This window comes from Martes martes, assembly GCF_963455335.1.
Source record: "Martes martes genome assembly, chromosome: 3".
In the NCBI taxonomy this organism is placed as follows: domain Eukaryota; kingdom Metazoa; phylum Chordata; class Mammalia; order Carnivora; family Mustelidae; genus Martes; species Martes martes.
In genome coordinates, this window is record NC_137890.1 from 191,694,576 (window position 1) to 191,713,822 (window position 19,247).

Below are 19,247 nucleotides of genomic sequence, written 5' to 3' on the forward strand. Positions count from 1 at the left end.
TATTTGAGGAAATCTCTCGGCCCGGATTCAGAATTAGCTGAGCCAAAGCAGCATGGTAGGTTCTTAAAGAGACTACACTTTTTTTGGGTTTTCCTTTTTCGATTTTACTTCTCAAAGAGAAACTCTGTATTTTAAAAAGCGGTCATTCCAAACCTCACCTTCTATGAAGTGACCAGCACACAGCAGCGGCACATGCTTTCACATTCCTGAAACTCAGGCTCTTTCGACTAATGCTGCACCACCAGTTGCGAGAGTCGTGAGCGCTGGGCTGTCTTTTCTGGTCGTTCTCGGGGTGACTTCCGTTCCTTTGGAAATTAAAACCTCACAAGTCAAGCTTGGCTGCAAGGACCCTTTGAAACGGAGCCCCTCCCGGTGGGACACGTTCCTCCTGCAGCCCCTCGTCCTTGTAGGACAAACAATACAATACTTCCCGTTGCAATAACCTGTATCCAGGAAAACACACACGCACACACTCACACACACACGCACGCACACACCCAGGCGCCCTGTGCTGCACCCGCAGCAGAGCAGCCGGAGGAAAGTTCACAAGCTCCAGCCAACTGGAGGCCGGGGAGCCGAGCCAAGTCCGCGTGTTTCTCTCCGCCTCTGGATGAAGTCATGGTTGAAACACGGCACTGAACTTCTGTTAGACAGGGACAGAGAAGGAGGGAAGAAAACCTGCAGGAAAGAGCCGGGCCCGGGAGCACGGGGTCAGGAAGTGTGCGGCCGCTTCTGCGCCCTGAGTGGTTGCCGGGTCTGTGAGCTTCGCCTCCCACTGGGTGGAGTCGGGCCTTTAAGAGCGGCTGGACCGCAGTTCCCGGCCCCTGGAGCCGTCGGGGCGAGGGACCCTCCTCCGGTCCGGAGAGCCGGGCTCTGAGCGCAGAGCCCCGGGCCCCTCTCCGCGGCCCGCCCCGTCCTTCCCGCCCCGGGAGCACCTTCCCGCCTGCCCGGCCATGGGGGAGGACCTCGCCCAAGCCGAGAGGTCGCGGGCCCTGGGCTCTGGCACGTGGCCCGAGAAGCCAGCCAGCCCCAGCCTGGCGCCCTCCTCCACGCCGAGCCCCAGCCTGAACCTGGCGAGCGCGGAGGAGACCCTCCGGGACAGCGCGCAGGTGAACGCCGTCACGGTGCTCACGCTGCTGGACAAGCTGGTGCACATGCTGGACGCGGTGCAGGAGAACCAGCACCACATGGAGCGGCGGCAGATCAGCCTGGAGGGCTCCGTGAAGGGCATCCAGAACGACCTCACCAAGCTCTCCAAGTACCAGGCCTGCACCGGCAACACGGTGAGCAAGCTGCTGGAGAAGTCGCGCAAGGTGAGCGCGCACACCCGGGCCGTCAAGGAGCGCATGGACCGGCAGAGCGCGCAGGTCCGGCGGCTGGAGGCCAACCACGCCCAGCTGCTCCGGCGCAACCACTTCAAGGTGCTCATCTTCCAGGTCAGTGCCTACCCCCCCCACCCCCGCCTGCCCTGCGCAGCTGGGGCCCCTCCGCCCTCGCGATCTCAGCCCGCCTGGCCCTCCCGGCCGTTTGTACATCTGTCCTGCCTGTCGGGGACCACACACACGCAGCATTGTCCCGCGGCGAAATCCGGGGGGGGGTGCGACCTCCCAGGTTACCGCAGCCCCAACCCATGGCAGATGCCCCGGGGGGGGGGGGCGCGCAGGCCAGGGTCGTCCTTTAGGGAGCACCTGGAGGCAGTCCGCGGGTTGGGAAGGTGGGCAGGTGCGCGCACCGTGGTCACGTTCATTTGTCTCTCCGCGCTCCGACTGCGGCTGTTAGCCGGGCAGGGCACGTTCATTCGGTGGCTGTGGATTAACTCTTTGTGGAAATGAGACAATCGTGCGGGCTGGTTTTTTCATCAGGTCAAATTCATGACTGTGTTAAGTGTCTCTTAGTGGAGAAGACACCCGTGTTTGGGGGACTAACCAAGTATTGAAGACGATGCCCTCGGAGTTGAGCTAGTCTCTTCCTTGAAGATTCTTTTGGCCAAAGCAGTCTTTGTTGAGTTATTTTTCTAGCCAATGATGCACTAAAAATACAGAGCGTAACTCTTTATGAACGCACCAGGTAGGCTTGTTTTGGCCCAGGGAAACCACAACTGTAAGGTGAAATGCAAGCAGTGTTACCAGTCACAGTCACAGAAGCTAGTGTTCAGTATTTTCTCTTGTAAAGGGTTGCCTTAGAATAAAAAGGCCACTTAATTTTTTTAATGCATCAATGATGCAATTAATGTAGCAAGAGGGTATCTGGGGACAGGGAGATTGCGTGGGGCTGTTGTTCCGCCAAGTGGTGGGCATTTGTGCGTCCAGGGGCAGCCCTGCCTAATGCTGGAAGCCCTTCCGCCCAGGGGAACGCAGCCAACGCAGAGCCCAGGAAGCAGTTGCCATCCCTGCCCCAGGGCTGTCTCCTTGTGACCATGTGAATAGGAGAGGGTTTCAAAGCCATGGAGGGGAGAGGCTATAACCAACTGTTTGATTGTGAAAGGCACACAAGAAGAGCCTTCATCTCCCAAGGGAGATTCAGAAATTGGAATTTAACCGAGGGAGCCTTCTTTTTTCTAAATGAATCTGCTCTGCCAAGTTAGAACCTAAGCCTCCTTCCCTCCATAAAAGGAAAGACTCATCCTGCTGCTTTTTTGTCCTCCCCAAATTGCACTTGATGTAAAGCTTCAGGCAGCTGATGTCCTCCTCTACCTCGCGGGCTCTCGCAGCCCAGACATTTTTTAGCTTTTCATGCAAATGGGAGAGCTTTTCATGCACCAGATGAACCGAAAAGAGATATGGTGACTGCGCCTTTCTTAAGCCATGTAAGATCCTTACTTTTTCAGCCTAAAAGATATTAGAAATCTCAGCTCTCAAGGCATTTCTAAATTAAATACTGATCTCCAAACAAAACCAAACATGTACAGACGTGTTTAAATCTGAGTCGTCAGAGGAAATGTTCCTCCTTCCCATGTGAATCAGGGAGATTATCTCTTGTCCTCTGTCCCTCCGTTAAGGGGGCGGGAGGGGAGGACCTAGTAGAGGGAGATCATCATTTGTCAGGATCGGTTTATGTTTCATTTTGCCACGGACGTTCTGTAGATGTTGGGGGCAGGGATGGAGAAGACGCGTGACTCAAAATTCAAGAGAACAATAAATATGACATTTAAAACAAAACAAAACAAAACAAAAACAATGGTTGGGGAACTTAAGGACGAGATCTGCTGTTGAACCCTACCTCGGTCTTCAGTTTGGGACCGACAGGTGTGAAGCTGCAGCCAGGAACAGTAGCAGTTCTCCGGATAGTGAGTAGACGGCAAAACGGGGTGCTTGAGAGCGAGGTGGGCGCTTCCCAGAGAGCCCAGAGCAGTGTCTTCAGGCTCCGTGGTGCACCTTCTAGTGAGCTGCCCCAGGAACACTCCTTTTTTTGTTTTTGAAAGAACAGTTTAGGACTCAAGGAGCTGGGCCTTTCTTCAACTATGGAAGACACTTTAGTAGCCTGAAGGATATCCGAAGTCTCCACTCTCAAGACATTGTAAATGATTATTTTGACAGAAACAAGACAGGTGCAATCGCCTAGCGGACGAAGGGCCACTTTCTCTTTGAAAGTGGGGTGTCCAGGTCGGTAGCTACGCCCGTGGGTGGAACGCCGGCGTGTGCTGGAGAGTGCTCCGGGTTCGGGCTTGAGAAGCTCTATTTTGTCGCAGGGACCCTGGTTCATATTCGAGTTTCACCGCCTGCAACTACGGGATCTTGTGCACACTTCGCAGCCTCTCTAAGCTTCTGTTTTCTCATCTGTACACTGAGGCTGTTAATAGGAGCAAAACACTGTTGAGCTCTTTTCGGAAGCTCAGCGAGCTCTAAGTGTCTTTCTGCGTGTTATCTCATTTCCCCCAATTTGCAGATGGGATGCAGGGATTCAAAGACGTTTCTGTCTTGTTGATGTTATCTGGGAAGAAAGGAGTGTGGCGGGGTAGGCACGCCCATGTAACTCGTTCGGGTGTGTGCTTTTCCACATGAAGGCTGCTTCCTTCCTGCCTCTCCTACGGGTGAGGAGTGAATGGAATAACCTGTTTAAAATGGGTAGAGACTGGCACGGCGTCTCAAGGGAGAGAAGCTCTTCCTGGGCGATCTGAAATGCATTTGCACAGAGTGGAGGCTATACTTCTGCTCGGTTAGAAATGTGACTCTTGAGTAACAAACGATGCCTCCCTACCCAAGACCTTAAAACGGCTATGCTTACGCTTTTTAGTTGGGACATTGTATGACAACCGTCCTGCTGAAATCAGTATTATGTCCACAACACACCATGAGAGCAAAGGACCCGGCCCAAAGGGCCGACCCAAATAGAGCCGTCTCGTGGCAGGAGTCTTCACGGAGTGACAGCGGGTGGGTAAGAGGATGAGGAGGCAGATAATACACCAGGTACCGCCTCATAAGTAATGTGTCGTCTTCAGTCTGCTCAAATCCTACGCTAGACTTTCCTTACTAAATCCATTGGTTTTCTAGTTTAAAACAAACAAAAAATTTGATGTGAAAATTAAAAATAAAAAAAGAGAGAGGGAAGAAAATCCGCCACTTTGCTTGAGCACATCTCGTACATAATGTCCAGACGATTAGGCTTCCGGTTTGTGAAGTCCTGTCGCGTCCTCCGGAATCTGCAGGTGCTTCCTGGTTGGTCACTCCGTTGGGTTGTCTACTAGGTACTTACACGGTAGCACTCCTTTAAACTCCAAACTTTGTCCTTATTGTGTCCTGTTAAAAAAACATTATTGGGCGCTTGGGTGGCTCCGTTGGTTGAGCGTCTGCGTTTAGCTCAGGTTGTGAATTTGGGATCCTGGGATTGAGACCTGCGTTGGGCTCCCTGCTCAACAGGGAGTCTGCGTCTCCCTCTCCCACAGTCCCTCCCCACCGCTCATGCTCTCTCTCTCTCTCTCTCGATCTCTCTCGCTCTCAAATAAATAAATAAAATCTTTAAAAAATAAAAATAAATAAAATATATAATCTATTTATTTACTTAAATGTCTGCTGAACTTACCGCATCATTGTGGTATTAAAGCCTCTCAGGTCTTTGGCAATTACTTCAAATTATAGCCAGCGGTATCTAAAACTAGATACCACTCCTCTCCCTTTGAACAATGGAAAAAAAAAACAAAACCCGGTAAAATCCTTGTTAAATTTAGCAGCTTTTCTTCTTACACTATTTTATAATAGCTTCAGAACAATGTTTGAATTCAAAATACTGTGACAGGACCCAGTATAAATGAAATAAGACTCAGAGGAATTGGTGATCAAAAAGCAAACGCTAAAGACTAATAAGACGAATGCCTTTTCTGTAAGTATGGCTATCTTTACCTAAAAATAGCACTTATACAGAAAATCAGTGAATTTACTGTTAAAAGGGAATTTTCTCTGTTGATTGAAGAGCCTAGAATCTCACAGGTAACTGGCCGGGAGGGTGTGGTGCCCACTTATGCCTGAAGGTTCTCGTAATGATTATCTGAAAAAGCAGTTTGGGAATGATTTCCAATCTAGGGAACAAAATGAGAGTACTCATGGACAGCTTACACTTTCATCCACATAAAATTGTGAAATTGGGTGAAAAGAGTAGAGGCTGGGTGTTCGCTGTGGGCACATTCATGGAGAATCGGGCCCATCAGCGTGTTCAAATATTCATCGTTTGGCTTCCTTCGATGAGACCAGAATTTGAGAAAAGTGCTAAAAGTGTAACATCTTCAGACTATTTTAAAGTTGAATTTTTTTTTTCTAAAGATGGTACTTTCTCCACCCAAAGCCACTGCTCTGAAAACCGCTGAATTATTAAACCTGTAGAAGAAATGAGAATACAGAAAATCAAAGACCTGTTTAGGTGACAACTCGCCATGTTGATGTCACATTGATTAACGTTCCCATAATGGGGTATTGGTTTTGAAGCGAGGCTTACCCCGTTCCCTTCGAGTTTCTGAGATAAACAAAATACTGGCTTCTAAGTGTTATTATTTGTACTTACGGAAGGTGAGCACTGCCTCAGGCATGTTAAGTGAATAACTGATTATTGTTTCTTCAGAAGAATCATTACTTTCTCTCATTTATTAAAAACTAGACTGTTTCTCAGTTGCAGCCCTCCCACGTGCACGTGGCCCCCTCCGTCATTTTGCGATCTGGATCTGGTAGAACTGAGTGAGCGGAAAACATTCTCCAGGGCAGCTCAGGTCCTAGAGTTTGGATTCTTGCATGAAACGAAACCCGTTTGGCGTTCATACACTGGGAGAACGCTTCTGAAATTTGTTAATTATTTTTCATGGGATTTACATTAATATCAGAAAATCAAACGTGTTGGATCTGGAAAGTACTTTAATAATCATTTGGTTCAACCTCATTTTATATCAAAGAAGCAAAGGCCCTGAGAAAGTGACTAACAAGGTTTCCTTTTATTAATCATAGAAATTACAGAGCTGAATGGCAAAATGAAGTAAAAACAAACACTGTATTCCCACTATGGCAAAGTTCATGTTTACTGGGTTTTCTACACCAGCTTTTAAATAATTCAGAATGATTTGTTTTCCATTTTGTGGTGGGCGTGTGTGTGTGTGTGTGTATGTGTGTGTGTGTAACAAAGAATACCTAACCAGTGTGATTTTAAAAAAGAATTGAACCCTTGATAACACTGAAAAATAATGAAACTTTTAAATCCTCCACAATGTGAAAGACTGCTCAGGGATTATAACTAATGCATTTTATTCTTATGACTTGCTGATTCTACCGACAGCTGCCTTAGGGGTGCAGTTCTAATCAATGGCTTTATCCACTTGGCAATCTATACCTCAGAAACACAAATTGGAGAAAACCATCAATGTGTAAAGGAGACCTATAAATCAGAATGTCAGGTGGGCATAGTTCCATTTTAATAACTAGTATTTAGAGGTTATTGGATAAAGCATCCCATGGACGCAAATTTATGGTCCTCATATCCCTTCAGGATGCCGCCACATCCCTGTGGGACTGTGGCAGCCGTAGTGAATTTCTTCTAACAACAGGGATGATAAGTTAGTGACAAAAGAACAGACTTCTGGCTTTCCTCCCCTCATTCAAGCTTTGTCTCTAGGCTTCCTTTTCCAGTGCCCGTCACAGAATCTCCTTCTCTTTCAAAGTGTCTACTTCTGTGTATGCGCAAAGATTTGCTTCCATGATCTCCAACCCAAGAGGTGCTTGGCAGGTTGGCAAGTTTCTCCGAGTTGGTATCTACATGCACAACCGGGACGGTTAGTTCGTGAGAATCAGTATAAACAGCAAACAAGCTGAAGTGGGAGAAAAAATGCCACTTCTCAGGAGTTCTTCCCATTCCTTTTCTCTTCCGTGCTGCAAGCACATCATTCGTATATGTTTGAAGTGTGCTGTTTAATTCTCCCTTCCTTTGAAAAACTCCTAAGGGTTCTCGTGAAAGGTCAGAACCCAGAGCAGCTGCCTTAGTGGCGGCTGAGTACCTTTTTGAAAATAAATCCGTAGGGCAAACAGTCAGCGGCTCTTGGGGGACTCCGCCAGACAGAAGTGCCCACGAAAGCAACGCAGCCCACCAAGGATTCTTCACGCCACGTTAAGGAGTCACCGACCCAGAGCAGAGGCAGGCGTAACTGCGTAGTTCAGCAGCGACGGAGCTGGGGACGTGTGCCTGGCCCTCCCCCCGGAAGGAGCCGCCGTACTGGAATCCGCCCTAGAAGGCAGAGCAAAAACATGAGGACAGGAGGCTGACGGGCAAGTGTCCCTTCACCTGTAGACAGGTGAGCTATCATCGAACGTTTCCACAAGGTGTGTGTGAGAGGACCAAGCAATGGCCCGTGTGCAGGGAAGACAGGGCACCCAGGGACAGCGCCGTTCTAGAAAACCTACTGTCTGAGGTGCCGGGTGAGTCTCTGCCACTGGAACAGCCTCTTCATGGTCCAGTACAGGTCCAGGTCTATGTTTTGTTTCACCAAAACAATAGAGATTTTGAGGGAGTGTCGGTACATTCCCGCTTCTACAGACACAGGATGGAAAGGTAAGACCCCGCAGATTCCTGTGGGAAGGGGAGGCGCTTGCCCTCACACAGGATGCCCCAGGCGACCCCGAAATAAACCACGTCGGGCAGACAGAACGCAGAACCCCGCTCAAGTAGTAACAGTGACAACAGGAGCTTAAAGCCGTTAGTCAAAAAGACGTATCTCACTTGTTTCCAGTTTTATGAAGACCCGCCCAGCTCGTTCTGGATTATGTCCGTTCCCGCTGGGTTTATTTTCCGAGCTGGCGTAAGCACGCTTGAATCAAGGTCCCAGGCGTCCTAGGAGGGAGTTCAGCGGGTCTCCCGCCACCCCTCAGCTGCCCTCCTGTGCGCCCTGCGTACCCACCACACGTCACTGCCGACTCACCTGACCTTGCTCGAACCTGTCCCCAAAGGACATGTCACGAGCGAGACCAGAGTTTCGACTCAATAACAAAAAGCACATTTAAGACAAAAGGCAACATTGTTGAATTCTTTTTTTTTTTAAGATTTTTTATTTATTTGACAGAGAGAGATCACAAGTAGGCAGAGAGGCAGGCAGAGAGAGAGGGGGAAGCAGGCTCCCCGCTGAGCAGAGCCCGACTCGGGGCTCGATCCCAGGACCCTGAGATCACGACCTGAGCCGAAGGCAGAGGCTTAACCTACTGAGCCACCCAGGCGCCCTGCTGAATTCTTTTAAAAGCACAGTTCCTATGCTTACCTCTCTGTTGAGGCTGAAGAAGGGAAGTCATCGGGGTAACTCTCTGAGGACCCACAGAGATCAGGCCATACAAAAGGTAGCTGTGCTCTGGGAATCAAGGCTTCATTTTAAAGTTTGCCACCCAAATTTCCACTTCCTTCACTGAGGACTTGCAATAAGTTCTTGATTTCTGCTTTTCCTCCAAACAGCTCCTGGCAAACTCTCCCAACCCTCTTGTCAAACCCCAGAAGTGATTTTGCTTCTGGACTAAGCATCAGGGCCGTAGCTGTTTCTGTGGTCGGACCCCCCCCCCCCACTCCATGATGCTCATCCACTGAGAATAACGTCCCTCCTGAAAAAGGGAAACCGTCGTGGCCCGTAGGCCTAGGCTCGCCTCATTTCACAATGGAGCTACAGCCCGCAGACTTCCTTCTAAGACACGGAGCTAAGCCCACGCTCCTGCGGTCCTCAAACCCACCCGAAGGACAGGGCTCATTCCTGTTGCAGCCGCCCACAGTCCTTTCTCAGCCCCACCTGAGGCGACGGGCACGCGTGCGGCGAGTGGCTCCTCAAGTATTCTCGTCGTCGGGGCCTAACGGAACAAGAGACAGAAACTGCCGCCCTCATGGGGGTACACGCCAGCGAGATAGCAGCAAGTTGAGACTTGAAACATGGGAGAGTCGCTCTCTAGAGAAGTCTATGTCACCAATGACTCATGGGAATCCCGTCCTCCTTTCAATTTTTTTCTGTTTTTTGCTTTGTCTTTTGTACTGTGTTCCTGACACTTTCCACAACGCTCAGAATGGGTGGTTGTGGAGAGAGCTTTGGGAAGCACAATCTGTGATTTCTTTACTCAAGAGATCCTGTTCAACCAGATTTTGTGCTGTTTATCTCTACCCAAGATGTCATCCTTCGCTTGTAACCAGTTTACGGAGAGGACCAGCGTGTGAGTGTGTGTGTGTGACACAGGGACACGGGGAGACGCGGGGCTGTATTCGGAGTATCACAGTTACACTATTCAGTGGTTAATGAGTGGTTAATAAGAAGAGGGACTTTTCGGTTTCTCTGTATCAAACTTCGTGCATTTAGCTTTTGTAAGCAAAAAGGTGAAAGGTGGGCGGGTACACTCACAGAGTCCGCGTTAGATCATGACCCCGATGTTACTTTTCGGTCAATCAAAATTACAAACCGAGAAGGGAAGTCCTTCTTGTTACCATGAGCTTTACATGAAGTGGGGGGTCCCGGATAGACCTTTAAATACGAAGTCTGGTTATTTCTCAAGCTGAGAGTCTCCTGGGCGGCCCACAGTATAATCTGGACACCGAAGCTCTGGTTGAAGGCAGGGTGGGCGCGGGCGCGGAAGCCTGGCCAGCCGGGCACCGCTCCGAGCCCCAGGTGCCCCTGCGAGTGCAGTCGGAAGGCTGCTCCCTGAGGGCAAGTCCTCTTGTTCTTATCTGGAAGGAACGAGACCCAAGGAGAGCGGGTTGTTTGCTGAAAGTCCCCCAGCCTGTCGAAAGTCCAGCAGGGCTGAGGCTCCGGCTCCTGTCACTCGCTCTTTCTACTGTGCCGTTTCTTCCCATAAAAATGTGAGGACCCCCTGCCGGTTGGCTCTCTTTAACCTGGTATTCAAAGACCGATAAAAAATGAAAGGGCTTCCTACGCCGTGTGACCACATCTGTCTGAAGTCGTAGCCTCCCACTCGGCGGTGTGAGAGCGCCATTGCCCTTGACTCTGAAGGCGCGTTCTCGGGCTCTGCTCCCTGAGACACAGAGAGGGGCAGACCTTTGCCCGTGTGCCTGGAGGCTGGAGCCGGAGCTATGCTGGGAACAGTACAGGGAAGGGGGCAGATTCCTGAGCCCTGTCACTCTCAGCTCTGGGTGGGGGCCCAAAGTAGTCTTGCCCTAGGAAGCCCCGTATAAAAGAGCCTTGACAAGCTACATCAGTGTTCCCACTCACCGCTCTGAAAAGGCCATGGCATGCCGCCTCTCCTTCCTAATGTCCACAAAGGATATCCTAAACCACGAGGCTCCAGGGGTGGGCCCCCAGGAAGGCTGGCCCTTGCTTCTCTTACTCTAAAGTTATGTCATTAGAAAAATTAATGTGCAGTTCCAAACAGACACCAAGGTTGACCATACTTTTACTTCTGTCTCCTACCTGGGGAGGGAACCCCATCGAGGCTTTATATGGCGTCCGATACTTGAGGACTTCCCAGGCCCCTCTCCCTTGCCCCCATCTTTTATCTTCTAACTCAGCCTCCAGGCTCTTCTGCAGTGGGATTTTGGCCGGGACAGAGCTATCTGACCTTGAAGGAGGGTAGGAGAGAGAGGCCTCTTGGGTTCACAGTTACTTACTTTAGCTCCTTTATCTAGGCAACTTCCTGATCTATCAGAACCACAGCCTACTTCCCCCGCTGCCTGTCACTGATAGGGCCCTTGCCAGCGGCCCGGGGAATATTCCCAACAAGCAGCCCTTGCCCTTATCCAGCCTACGGGAGTGACTTGACCCATTTAGAATTAACTCCTCACATTCTAGAAAACAAAAGCCACCAACGGAAGTTTGGTTTCTATCATCCCCCTGTGCCGGAAAGACCGACACAGCCCATCCCAGCGGTTCAGGACAATTTGTGAAGTCTGTTATTAACATGAAATCTGCATTGTCCGTCTTTTCAGGAGGAAAACGAGATCCCTGCCAGCGTGTTTGTGAAAGAGCCCGCGTCCGGCCCGGCCGAAGAGAAGGAGGAGCTCGCTGATGAGAACAAGTCCCTGGAGGAGACCTTGCACACGGTGGACCTCTCATCAGACGACGAGTTTCCCCACGATGAGGAGGCCCTGGAAGACAGTGCGGAGGAAAAGATAGAAGAAAGTAGGGCAGAGAAAATAAAAAGATCCAGCCTGCAGAAAGTAGATAGCCTCAAGAAAGCATTTTCTCGCCAGAACATCGAGAAAAAAATGAACAAGCTGGGGACAAAGATCGTATCCGTAGAGAGGAGAGAGAAGATTAAGAAATCCCTCACTTCGAATCCCCAGAAGATGTCTTCCGGGAAAAGCTCCCCCTTCAAGGTTTCTCCCCTCACCTTCGGGCGGAAGAGAGTCCGTGAGGGACAGAGCCCTGCAGAGAGCGGGCCCGGGTCCGAGGACAGGCCCAGCGGCGACCAGACACCTGCCCAGCGGGAAGAGGGCCTTCCCGAAGGGTCCCCATCCAGCGCCCCGGTGGAGGGAGAGAGCAGGGAGGGGGACGCAGGAGGGGCAGCCTCCCGGGGGAGCAACATCGACTTGGCCATCCAGGAGGACGAAGAGGAGCCGGCGGTGGCCGTGGAAAAGGCGCAGAAGGTTCACTACGAGGGAGGCGACCTGCTAACCTCGGAGGACGCGGAGGACCCGGTGGACCCGGTGCCGCCGGCGGTGCTCCGCGTGGACCAGAGCGCCTGAGCGCGGCCCGCCGGGCCCGGCCCGTGCGCTCGGTCCGTGACCCCCCCCCGGAGCGCAGAGCCGGCCCCCCGCGCGCCCCCAGCGCCGCCCGTCCCGCCCCGGGCTTGTCCGAGCCGCCGCAGTCCGCTCCGCAGCGGCATCGCCCGCGGGACCGAGATTCGCCGCTAGACAACCTGCCGGCAGCGCTACCCCCCCTCGCTCTTGGGTTCTGTGTGTGCGGAATCCCTCCACGGTCCTCGCAAGAAGAAGGGGGGCGGCTGCAAAACGCCCATCAGGCCGGCGCGGTCACCGCCCAGAGGCAGCCGAAGGCGCGGTCGCGCGGTGTGGCTCGCGGCTGTCACCCCGAGCTCGCCGCTGTCACCCCGAGCTCGCCGCTGTCACCCCGAGCCCGCCGCTGTCACCCCGAGCTCGCCGCTGTCACCCCGAGCTCGCGGCTGTCACCCCGAGCCCGCGGCTGTCACCCCGAGCCCGCCGCTGTCACCCCGAGCTCGCGGCTGTCACCCCGAGCCCGCGGCTGTCACCCCGAGCCCGCGGCTGTCACCCCGAGCTCGCCGCTGTCACCCCGAGCTCGCCGCTGTCACCCCGAGCCCGCCGCTGTCACCCCGAGCTCGCCGCTGTCACCCCGAGCCCGCGGCTGTCACCCCGAGCCCGCGGCTGTCACCCCGAGCCCGCCGCTGTCACCCCGAGCTCGCCGCTGTCACCCCGAGCTCGCCGCTGTCACCCCGAGCTCGCCGCTGTCACCCCGAGCCCGCCGCTGTCACCCCGAGCTCGCCGCTGTCACCCCGAGCCCGCGGCTGTCACCCCGAGCCCGCGGCTGTCACCCCGAGCTCGCCGCTGTCACCCCGAGCTCGCGGCTGTCACCCCGAGCCCGCCGCTGTCACCCCGAGCCCGCCGCTGTCACCCCGAGCTCGCTGCTGTCACCCCGAGCCCGCGGCTGTCACCCCGAGCTCGCCGCTGTCACCCCGAGCTCGCGGCTGTCACCCCGAGCTCGCCGCTGTCACCCCGAGCCCGCCGCTGTCACCCCGAGCCCGCCGCTGTCACCCCGAGCTCGCCGCTGTCACCCCGAGCTCGCGGCTGTCACCCCGAGCCCGCCGCTGTCACCCCGAGCCCGCCGCTGTCACCCCGAGCTCGCCGCTGTCACCCCGAGCTCGCGGCTGTCACCCCGAGCCCGCGGCTGTCACCCCGAGCCCGCCGCTGTCACCCCGAGCCCGCGGCTGTCACCCCGAGCCCGCGGCTGTCACCCCGAGCCCGCGGCTGTCACCCCGAGCCCGCCGCTGTCACCCCGAGCTCGCCGCTGTCACCCCGAGCCCGCGGCTGTCACCCCGAGCCCGCCGCTGTCACCCCGAGCTCGCCGCTGTCACCCCGAGCCCGCGGCTGTCACCCCGAGCCCGCCGCTGTCACCCCGAGCCCGCCGCTGTCACCCCGAGCTCGCCGCTGTCACCCCGAGCCCGCCGCTGTCACCCCGAGCCCGCGGCTGTCACCCCGAGCTCGCCGCTGTCACCCCGAGCTCGCCGCTGTCACCCCGAGCTCGCGGCTGTCACCCCGAGCTCGCCGCTGTCACCCCGAGCTCGCGGCTGTCACCCCGAGCTTGCCGCTGTCACCCCGAGCCCGCCGCTGTCACCCCGAGCCCGCCGCTGTCACCCCGAGCTCGCCGCTGTCACCACGAGCTCGCGGCTGTCACCCCGAGCTCGCGGCTGTCACCCCGAGCTCGCCGCGCGCTGTGCCCGCGCTGTCCGGACTCTCCACAGAACCCCGTGAAGCGAATTTCCGTATTTCAAGTGTCTGATATACAATACGCACAGGTATTGAAGCTAGAGACAAAACTACTTCATATTTCAGGGGGAAAAAATCCACTTTTTACGAAAGGTCAAAGAGAAGGTCCAGTTGGTTATCCACGTAATAGAAACCAGTGTCTTACTGAAAATGAAGGGGAAAACCTGAAAGACTGTCACAGTCCGCGAACAGCGGGAGATGAAGGAAAGCCAGGCCTGTCCGAGAAAGAAAACCAAGGAGAAGCTGGAAAATAAGAGAAACCAGAAAGGAAGAACGCCGAAGAGAAGGAAGAGAGAAAAAAACCGCCTGCTTAGAAAGAAACTATTTGCAGTATCAGCTCAAATATTCCGTTCCTTAAATAATAATTCTGAAGAGTTTCATATATCCTGGAATAGTAGGTTCTATCTTCACAATATTCTTATTTTCTAATATTTCCAAATAATACGAAAACACAGTTTACTCTGTTAAAGTTGCATTTTTCTTAATAAATCAAAGACATGACAAATATTTCTCCAGGGAGGTTTAAAAAGATGTTGTCTCTTTAACATGAGAGTGAACACAAATCTTCACGATTCCTACGTGCTGTCTTCTGTAGGAAGCTGCATCATCCTATTCTTTCATGTTTTCCAAATTTGAAATAACCTTTTCTCTCCAGATGATGTAACATAGGTCGAGAAAGATGTTAAAATCAACAGGTGTGAGAAGGGAAGGATTCTGTTTTTCCTTTTTGTACATACTGCTGATTTCATCCTGGGTCATATTTTATTTATGTATTAATTTCACAGAATATTAATATGATTCTTCCAAAAGCATGCTAGTGTATATGGGCACATTTATTCCGACAGGATAATTTTTACTACTGCCTAACATTATACTAAAATAGTGCTTTATCTATTTTTAATTACAGAATGCTAATGTTTTGAGAAAACTATTGAATTTTAGTTTAGAGACGGTTGTGCTAGGGAGCAAACTCCCCACCTTTCGTACATACCACTCACCATATGTAACCTTACAAATAGAAGTAATCCAAGACTGTATTAACAAACGATGCTTTGTGTTAGAGAAGGAAAGAAGGATTAACAGATGTATTGATGGCATAACCTATACAGCTCTGTCCTTGTTTGGCAATAATGTACCCCCAATACTAGATTGTTGAACTAACAATGGCTGTGTTAAAGAAGACTAAATAAACCAAAAAATAAAAAGTATATAACAATGTCAGTCTTTTTGGCAGGACAATTTTAGAACAAGCAAGAAGAATTGATTTTTAAACTCTCCCCCAAACAGAGCTGTAACGTTCATCGTTTCTATCTTGATCTCCCCTGTTAACTCTGCTTTCTTTTTCCCCTGATCTCATTTACAAATCCAAGTCTCATTCTTCAAGTTTAACTTTCTTGACATCACTTTGCCAGCCTTGGAGAGCATCTGAATTTATCGCAGCAGCTTGATAAATTTGATAGTTCCATCTGCATTTTTATTGTTTTGTACCAGACCTTATAATGCCTTAAAGAGCCCTGCAAACATGGGTGTGTTGAATGTATGTGCAGTTCATTCACACGGAGCAAACTCTGTCTGCGGCGGCACCGTGCACGTGGTAGAGGACTTCGTTCACTCCAGAGCCTGAGCCTGCCTATTTAACCTTTATGAAGTTGCTGTCACTTTTTGCGGCCAGAGTTGGGGGATCCAGAGTTAATGTACGGTTTATATTTTTCTTTCCAAAAATGCTTATGCCGTTTGTTCCTATAAACTATTTGCATGCTGGTGAAAATTCACGCTTAAAGCTTTTTAGATTTTAGTGACAAACATGTATTTTGTGTTCCCCATTTGAAGCATTAAAATTCTAAGTAATAAAACAGCGAATTAGGCCAGATAATTGTTGGAAAACACATCCTGTAGGGATTAGAGAGGGGAGCAGTTGTGGAAATGGAAGCTGTTTATTCTGTTTCATTGTTGAGTTATTTGCACACTGGTGAGGCTGAAAAGTCCCCAAATTAGATATGTCTTCCTTCTACCTACCCAATAACCCGTTTCTAACTTTATGTGCCTGGAGCTCAGGAACTAGATTAGTTTCCCCCCAAAGACGGGTTATACATTAATAAAGCACTGAGATCCGTATCTCAGAAATATAGTTCAGGAGTGAAGAAGCATCTCTTATACGGACCACAAATCTCACCGAAATATAGCAAAGATGTCACTTCACTACAAGATCTTATTTTTAATATATACAGACATATGTATTTCAACAGGAATATTTTCCTCTTTCCACTTAGGAATCTAGCATTTGGCTGAATTTCTTTTTATGCATGAAAATAAAAGCTCCCCACTAAGGCCACTTCTGCACAAAATAAAGATTTTTCCCATTTATTGTATGATGAGAGCCCAAAATGTTTCTGTTTTTAGCACTGCTCGTGTGTTTCAGTCCACCATCAAGAGACGAGAGGCTCCTTCCACGGACCAAGCCGCTAGTGTAAGTAAAGGTTATAATGAAAGGCATTTCCGACATTAAGACACGAATACCCAAGCCCAGTTAATTCTTGCTTGAAAGTTTGTTTACTGCCCTACAGCTCAGGCCTAAACGATTTTATAGCGGAGACCGGGAGTCTGAGGGACTGGGGTACAGGCAGCAATCATGATGAACAGTTCCATAGCAACCGCAAGTCTTTTCCTAAAAACCGAGACTCCGACACGGCTAAACAGGTTTCGAATGAAATTGCCATTGCGACCTTTGTATTCTGCTCGATCTGGGTGTCGAGATAAAGACTGCGGCAGCCAGGAGCTCATTCCTAAAGGGAACAGGCAGTAACTCACATTATTACATTACTACATCCTTAACGACCCAGCCCTCTCTTTTTTGTTTTAACCACTGCATTACCCATGGTATCTGAAACGCTAACAGTATTTCTAACTCTTCACCCAAACTGCCCCAATTAAGAAGCCGCACCTTTAGCAAAATGACCTGCTGGTCACACATGTGAAGACCTCCTACCACTGTGGGTCAGGCCGTGTCCTACCACGTGCTGAGCACAAGTATTCTCTCATTTCAGATTTTTTTTATTTATTTGAGAGAGAGAGAGAGAGAGAGAGAGAGCACGAGCAAGGGAGAGGGGCTGAAAAAGAAGCAGGCTCCTGCAGCTTAGGGCTCAACCCCAGGACCCTGAGATCACGACCTGAGCCAAAGGCAGAGGCTTAACCGACTGAGCCCCCCCCCCCCCCAGCAGCCCAGTATTCTCTCATTTAACCATACAAATCCTACTAGGAAAGTACTGATTTTGCACCTGAGACCTTTGAGGTTAATTCATACAACTAGTATGATGGAGGGTTGGGGAGAATCTCCAGAGTTCTTCATGGCTCTAAGTTCTCACACTTGTTAGAATTTAATTATTTTTTCCTTTGAAGTTCACCGACTTACGATGTGTGCAAGTTTACATAACTACTGAATGTCAGAGTCAGCGCCCAGCCCCAGCCTGGGATCCATGCCGCTGCCAAGACAGACTCCTAATGGTATCATCCAACTGTGCTTAATTATGAATCACTTTATAAGCTCTCAGATGGCATAGTATTAACTTCGTTTATCGTCCCATATATGGCATCAGATACAGCTGCACTTTATAAATGATTTGGGTGCTTGTCACACCAAGGCTAGGAAAACACAGCTCCCAGTTCCCAGGGAGCCACGGAGAGGTGATTATTCGGGTCTGCTGAGGCCACCCAGGGGCTCCCGGGCCTCTCGGCATCACCCCTCGTCAGCAGCTGCAGGGCTCACTGCGGGCATGGTTTAATAAGGGCGAGCTGTCAGCAAGGGCTGGAATCAGCCGGCTCCACGATGGCACAACCAGCCTGCCTCAAACTCAAGTAAAAGCAGTCATGTCCCCGTGTCATACTAGAGAAACTGCTCTCTCCCGCCTGGACACATCCGCTCACAGGCTGAGAAGACGAGCAAACATCAGATCCGCGTGGGGGGCGATGTTGGGGGTGGGGGGGCCGGAGACTGGGTGAATCTTGAGGACATAGAGACCAAGCCTCTGAGTACGATTCCCACAAGACCATCTTCTCAAGGAAAACGGGAGCCGGGTCAAGCAAACGCTGACGTCTCCATTTCCGTGGGCAAGCCATCACGGCCAACCCTCCGGGCCGGCCCTCACTCGTCAAGATGCACGCTGCAGGCGGCGGCGTCTCCAAAGGCTTTGGCAGTGGTCACAAACTCAAACGCCTACGGGGCTCGCACGGGAGTAAAACAGTCCAAGATGGTGGCAGCCGCCGAAGCAAAGTTGTGACACGTGGGCCGTGGGCACGATGCGGCACCTTACAGTGCACCTGCCCGGAGGCAGTGCCTTTTTCTAATTCCCTAAAAGGGATGGTACCTTCTGGATGCCGCCCCGGATTGTGGTGAACCGACAGCCAGTACCCAACCCCAGTGGCCGTCACTTCAACTTCTTTCAGGAAAGGCCAAAACTCAGATCTCTTTTCTCATGAAAATCTCCTGCCTTTTCCTTTTTTGGCAATAAGCTCAAATCATTTTAAAATATCGCACGAACCCATCCACTGTCCGCTGTCGGGATGTAGCCGAGGCACAGACCATCCGTTTCTGACTCCAGGTCCACGGGGATGAGGGCTCTTGGGTCCTCCTTCCCCACCCTGGGGAACAGACGGGAGAACGGAAAGCTGGTAACAGGACCGGATGTGCCCTGAGACAAAGCACAAAAACCTTCTTAGGGAAGTAAGAAATACAAAAATACTCTCGCCAGAACCTGAGAGAAAGGTTTTCTTGCTCTTTCCTGAATTTGCGGTTAATGCTGCTGAGTTAACGTGAGGAGGAGACAGTCGCCAGTCACACTGGAAGACGGTGGTATGTTCTCTAATAGGAAGACACCGTTCGCTGTGAATAGCATTGCTAGCTGCCTCTGGGTTACCCGCCGATCCCTCGGATGTCTAAAGGATTCGTATTTTTGGTAAACTGAGCACAGGTTATGACTAGCCCACTTCTATATTTTATTTGAAAACTACCTAATCTGGCAATAACCTGGACTTGCTGTGCATGACAAAAGTAAGTGTGCATTCTGCTTTGCCGTATGTCACAGTAAAATTGCCAGCCAGCACCGTACGGCTTCAACTTTTTATCGTGAGTAATGAGGTTCTAATGGGAAAAAACAGGGGTCAATTTTTTGGATTCTAAATTGAGCCTTCAGAGCTCAGGGTTGGGGGAAAAAAAAGCTGGAATAGATGGAGCACGGAGGCAAGATGTCCTTTGTTAAGGAGAAACTTTTGCTTGCAACCACCTGCAGCTCTAAGAAAGCGCAGGGAGTAGCTGCGTCCCTGTCCCCAAGGGCCACTGCGTGTTAATTACCTCCCAA

General features: G+C 51.2%; 1 protein-coding gene across 1 annotated transcript; it reads left to right on the forward strand.

Moving 5' to 3' along the window:
- Positions 1–608: 608 nt before the first annotated feature.
- CAVIN2 (caveolae associated protein 2) lies at positions 609–15,080 on the forward strand. The gene is made up of 2 exons (XM_080799765.1): positions 609–1,436; positions 11,365–15,080. Exons 1-2 carry the CDS (start codon positions 954–956, stop codon positions 12,121–12,123), a joined length of 1,242 nt encoding a protein of 413 aa, XP_080655891.1. The 5' UTR covers positions 609–953; the 3' UTR covers positions 12,124–15,080.
- Positions 15,081–19,247: the final 4,167 nt, after the last annotated feature.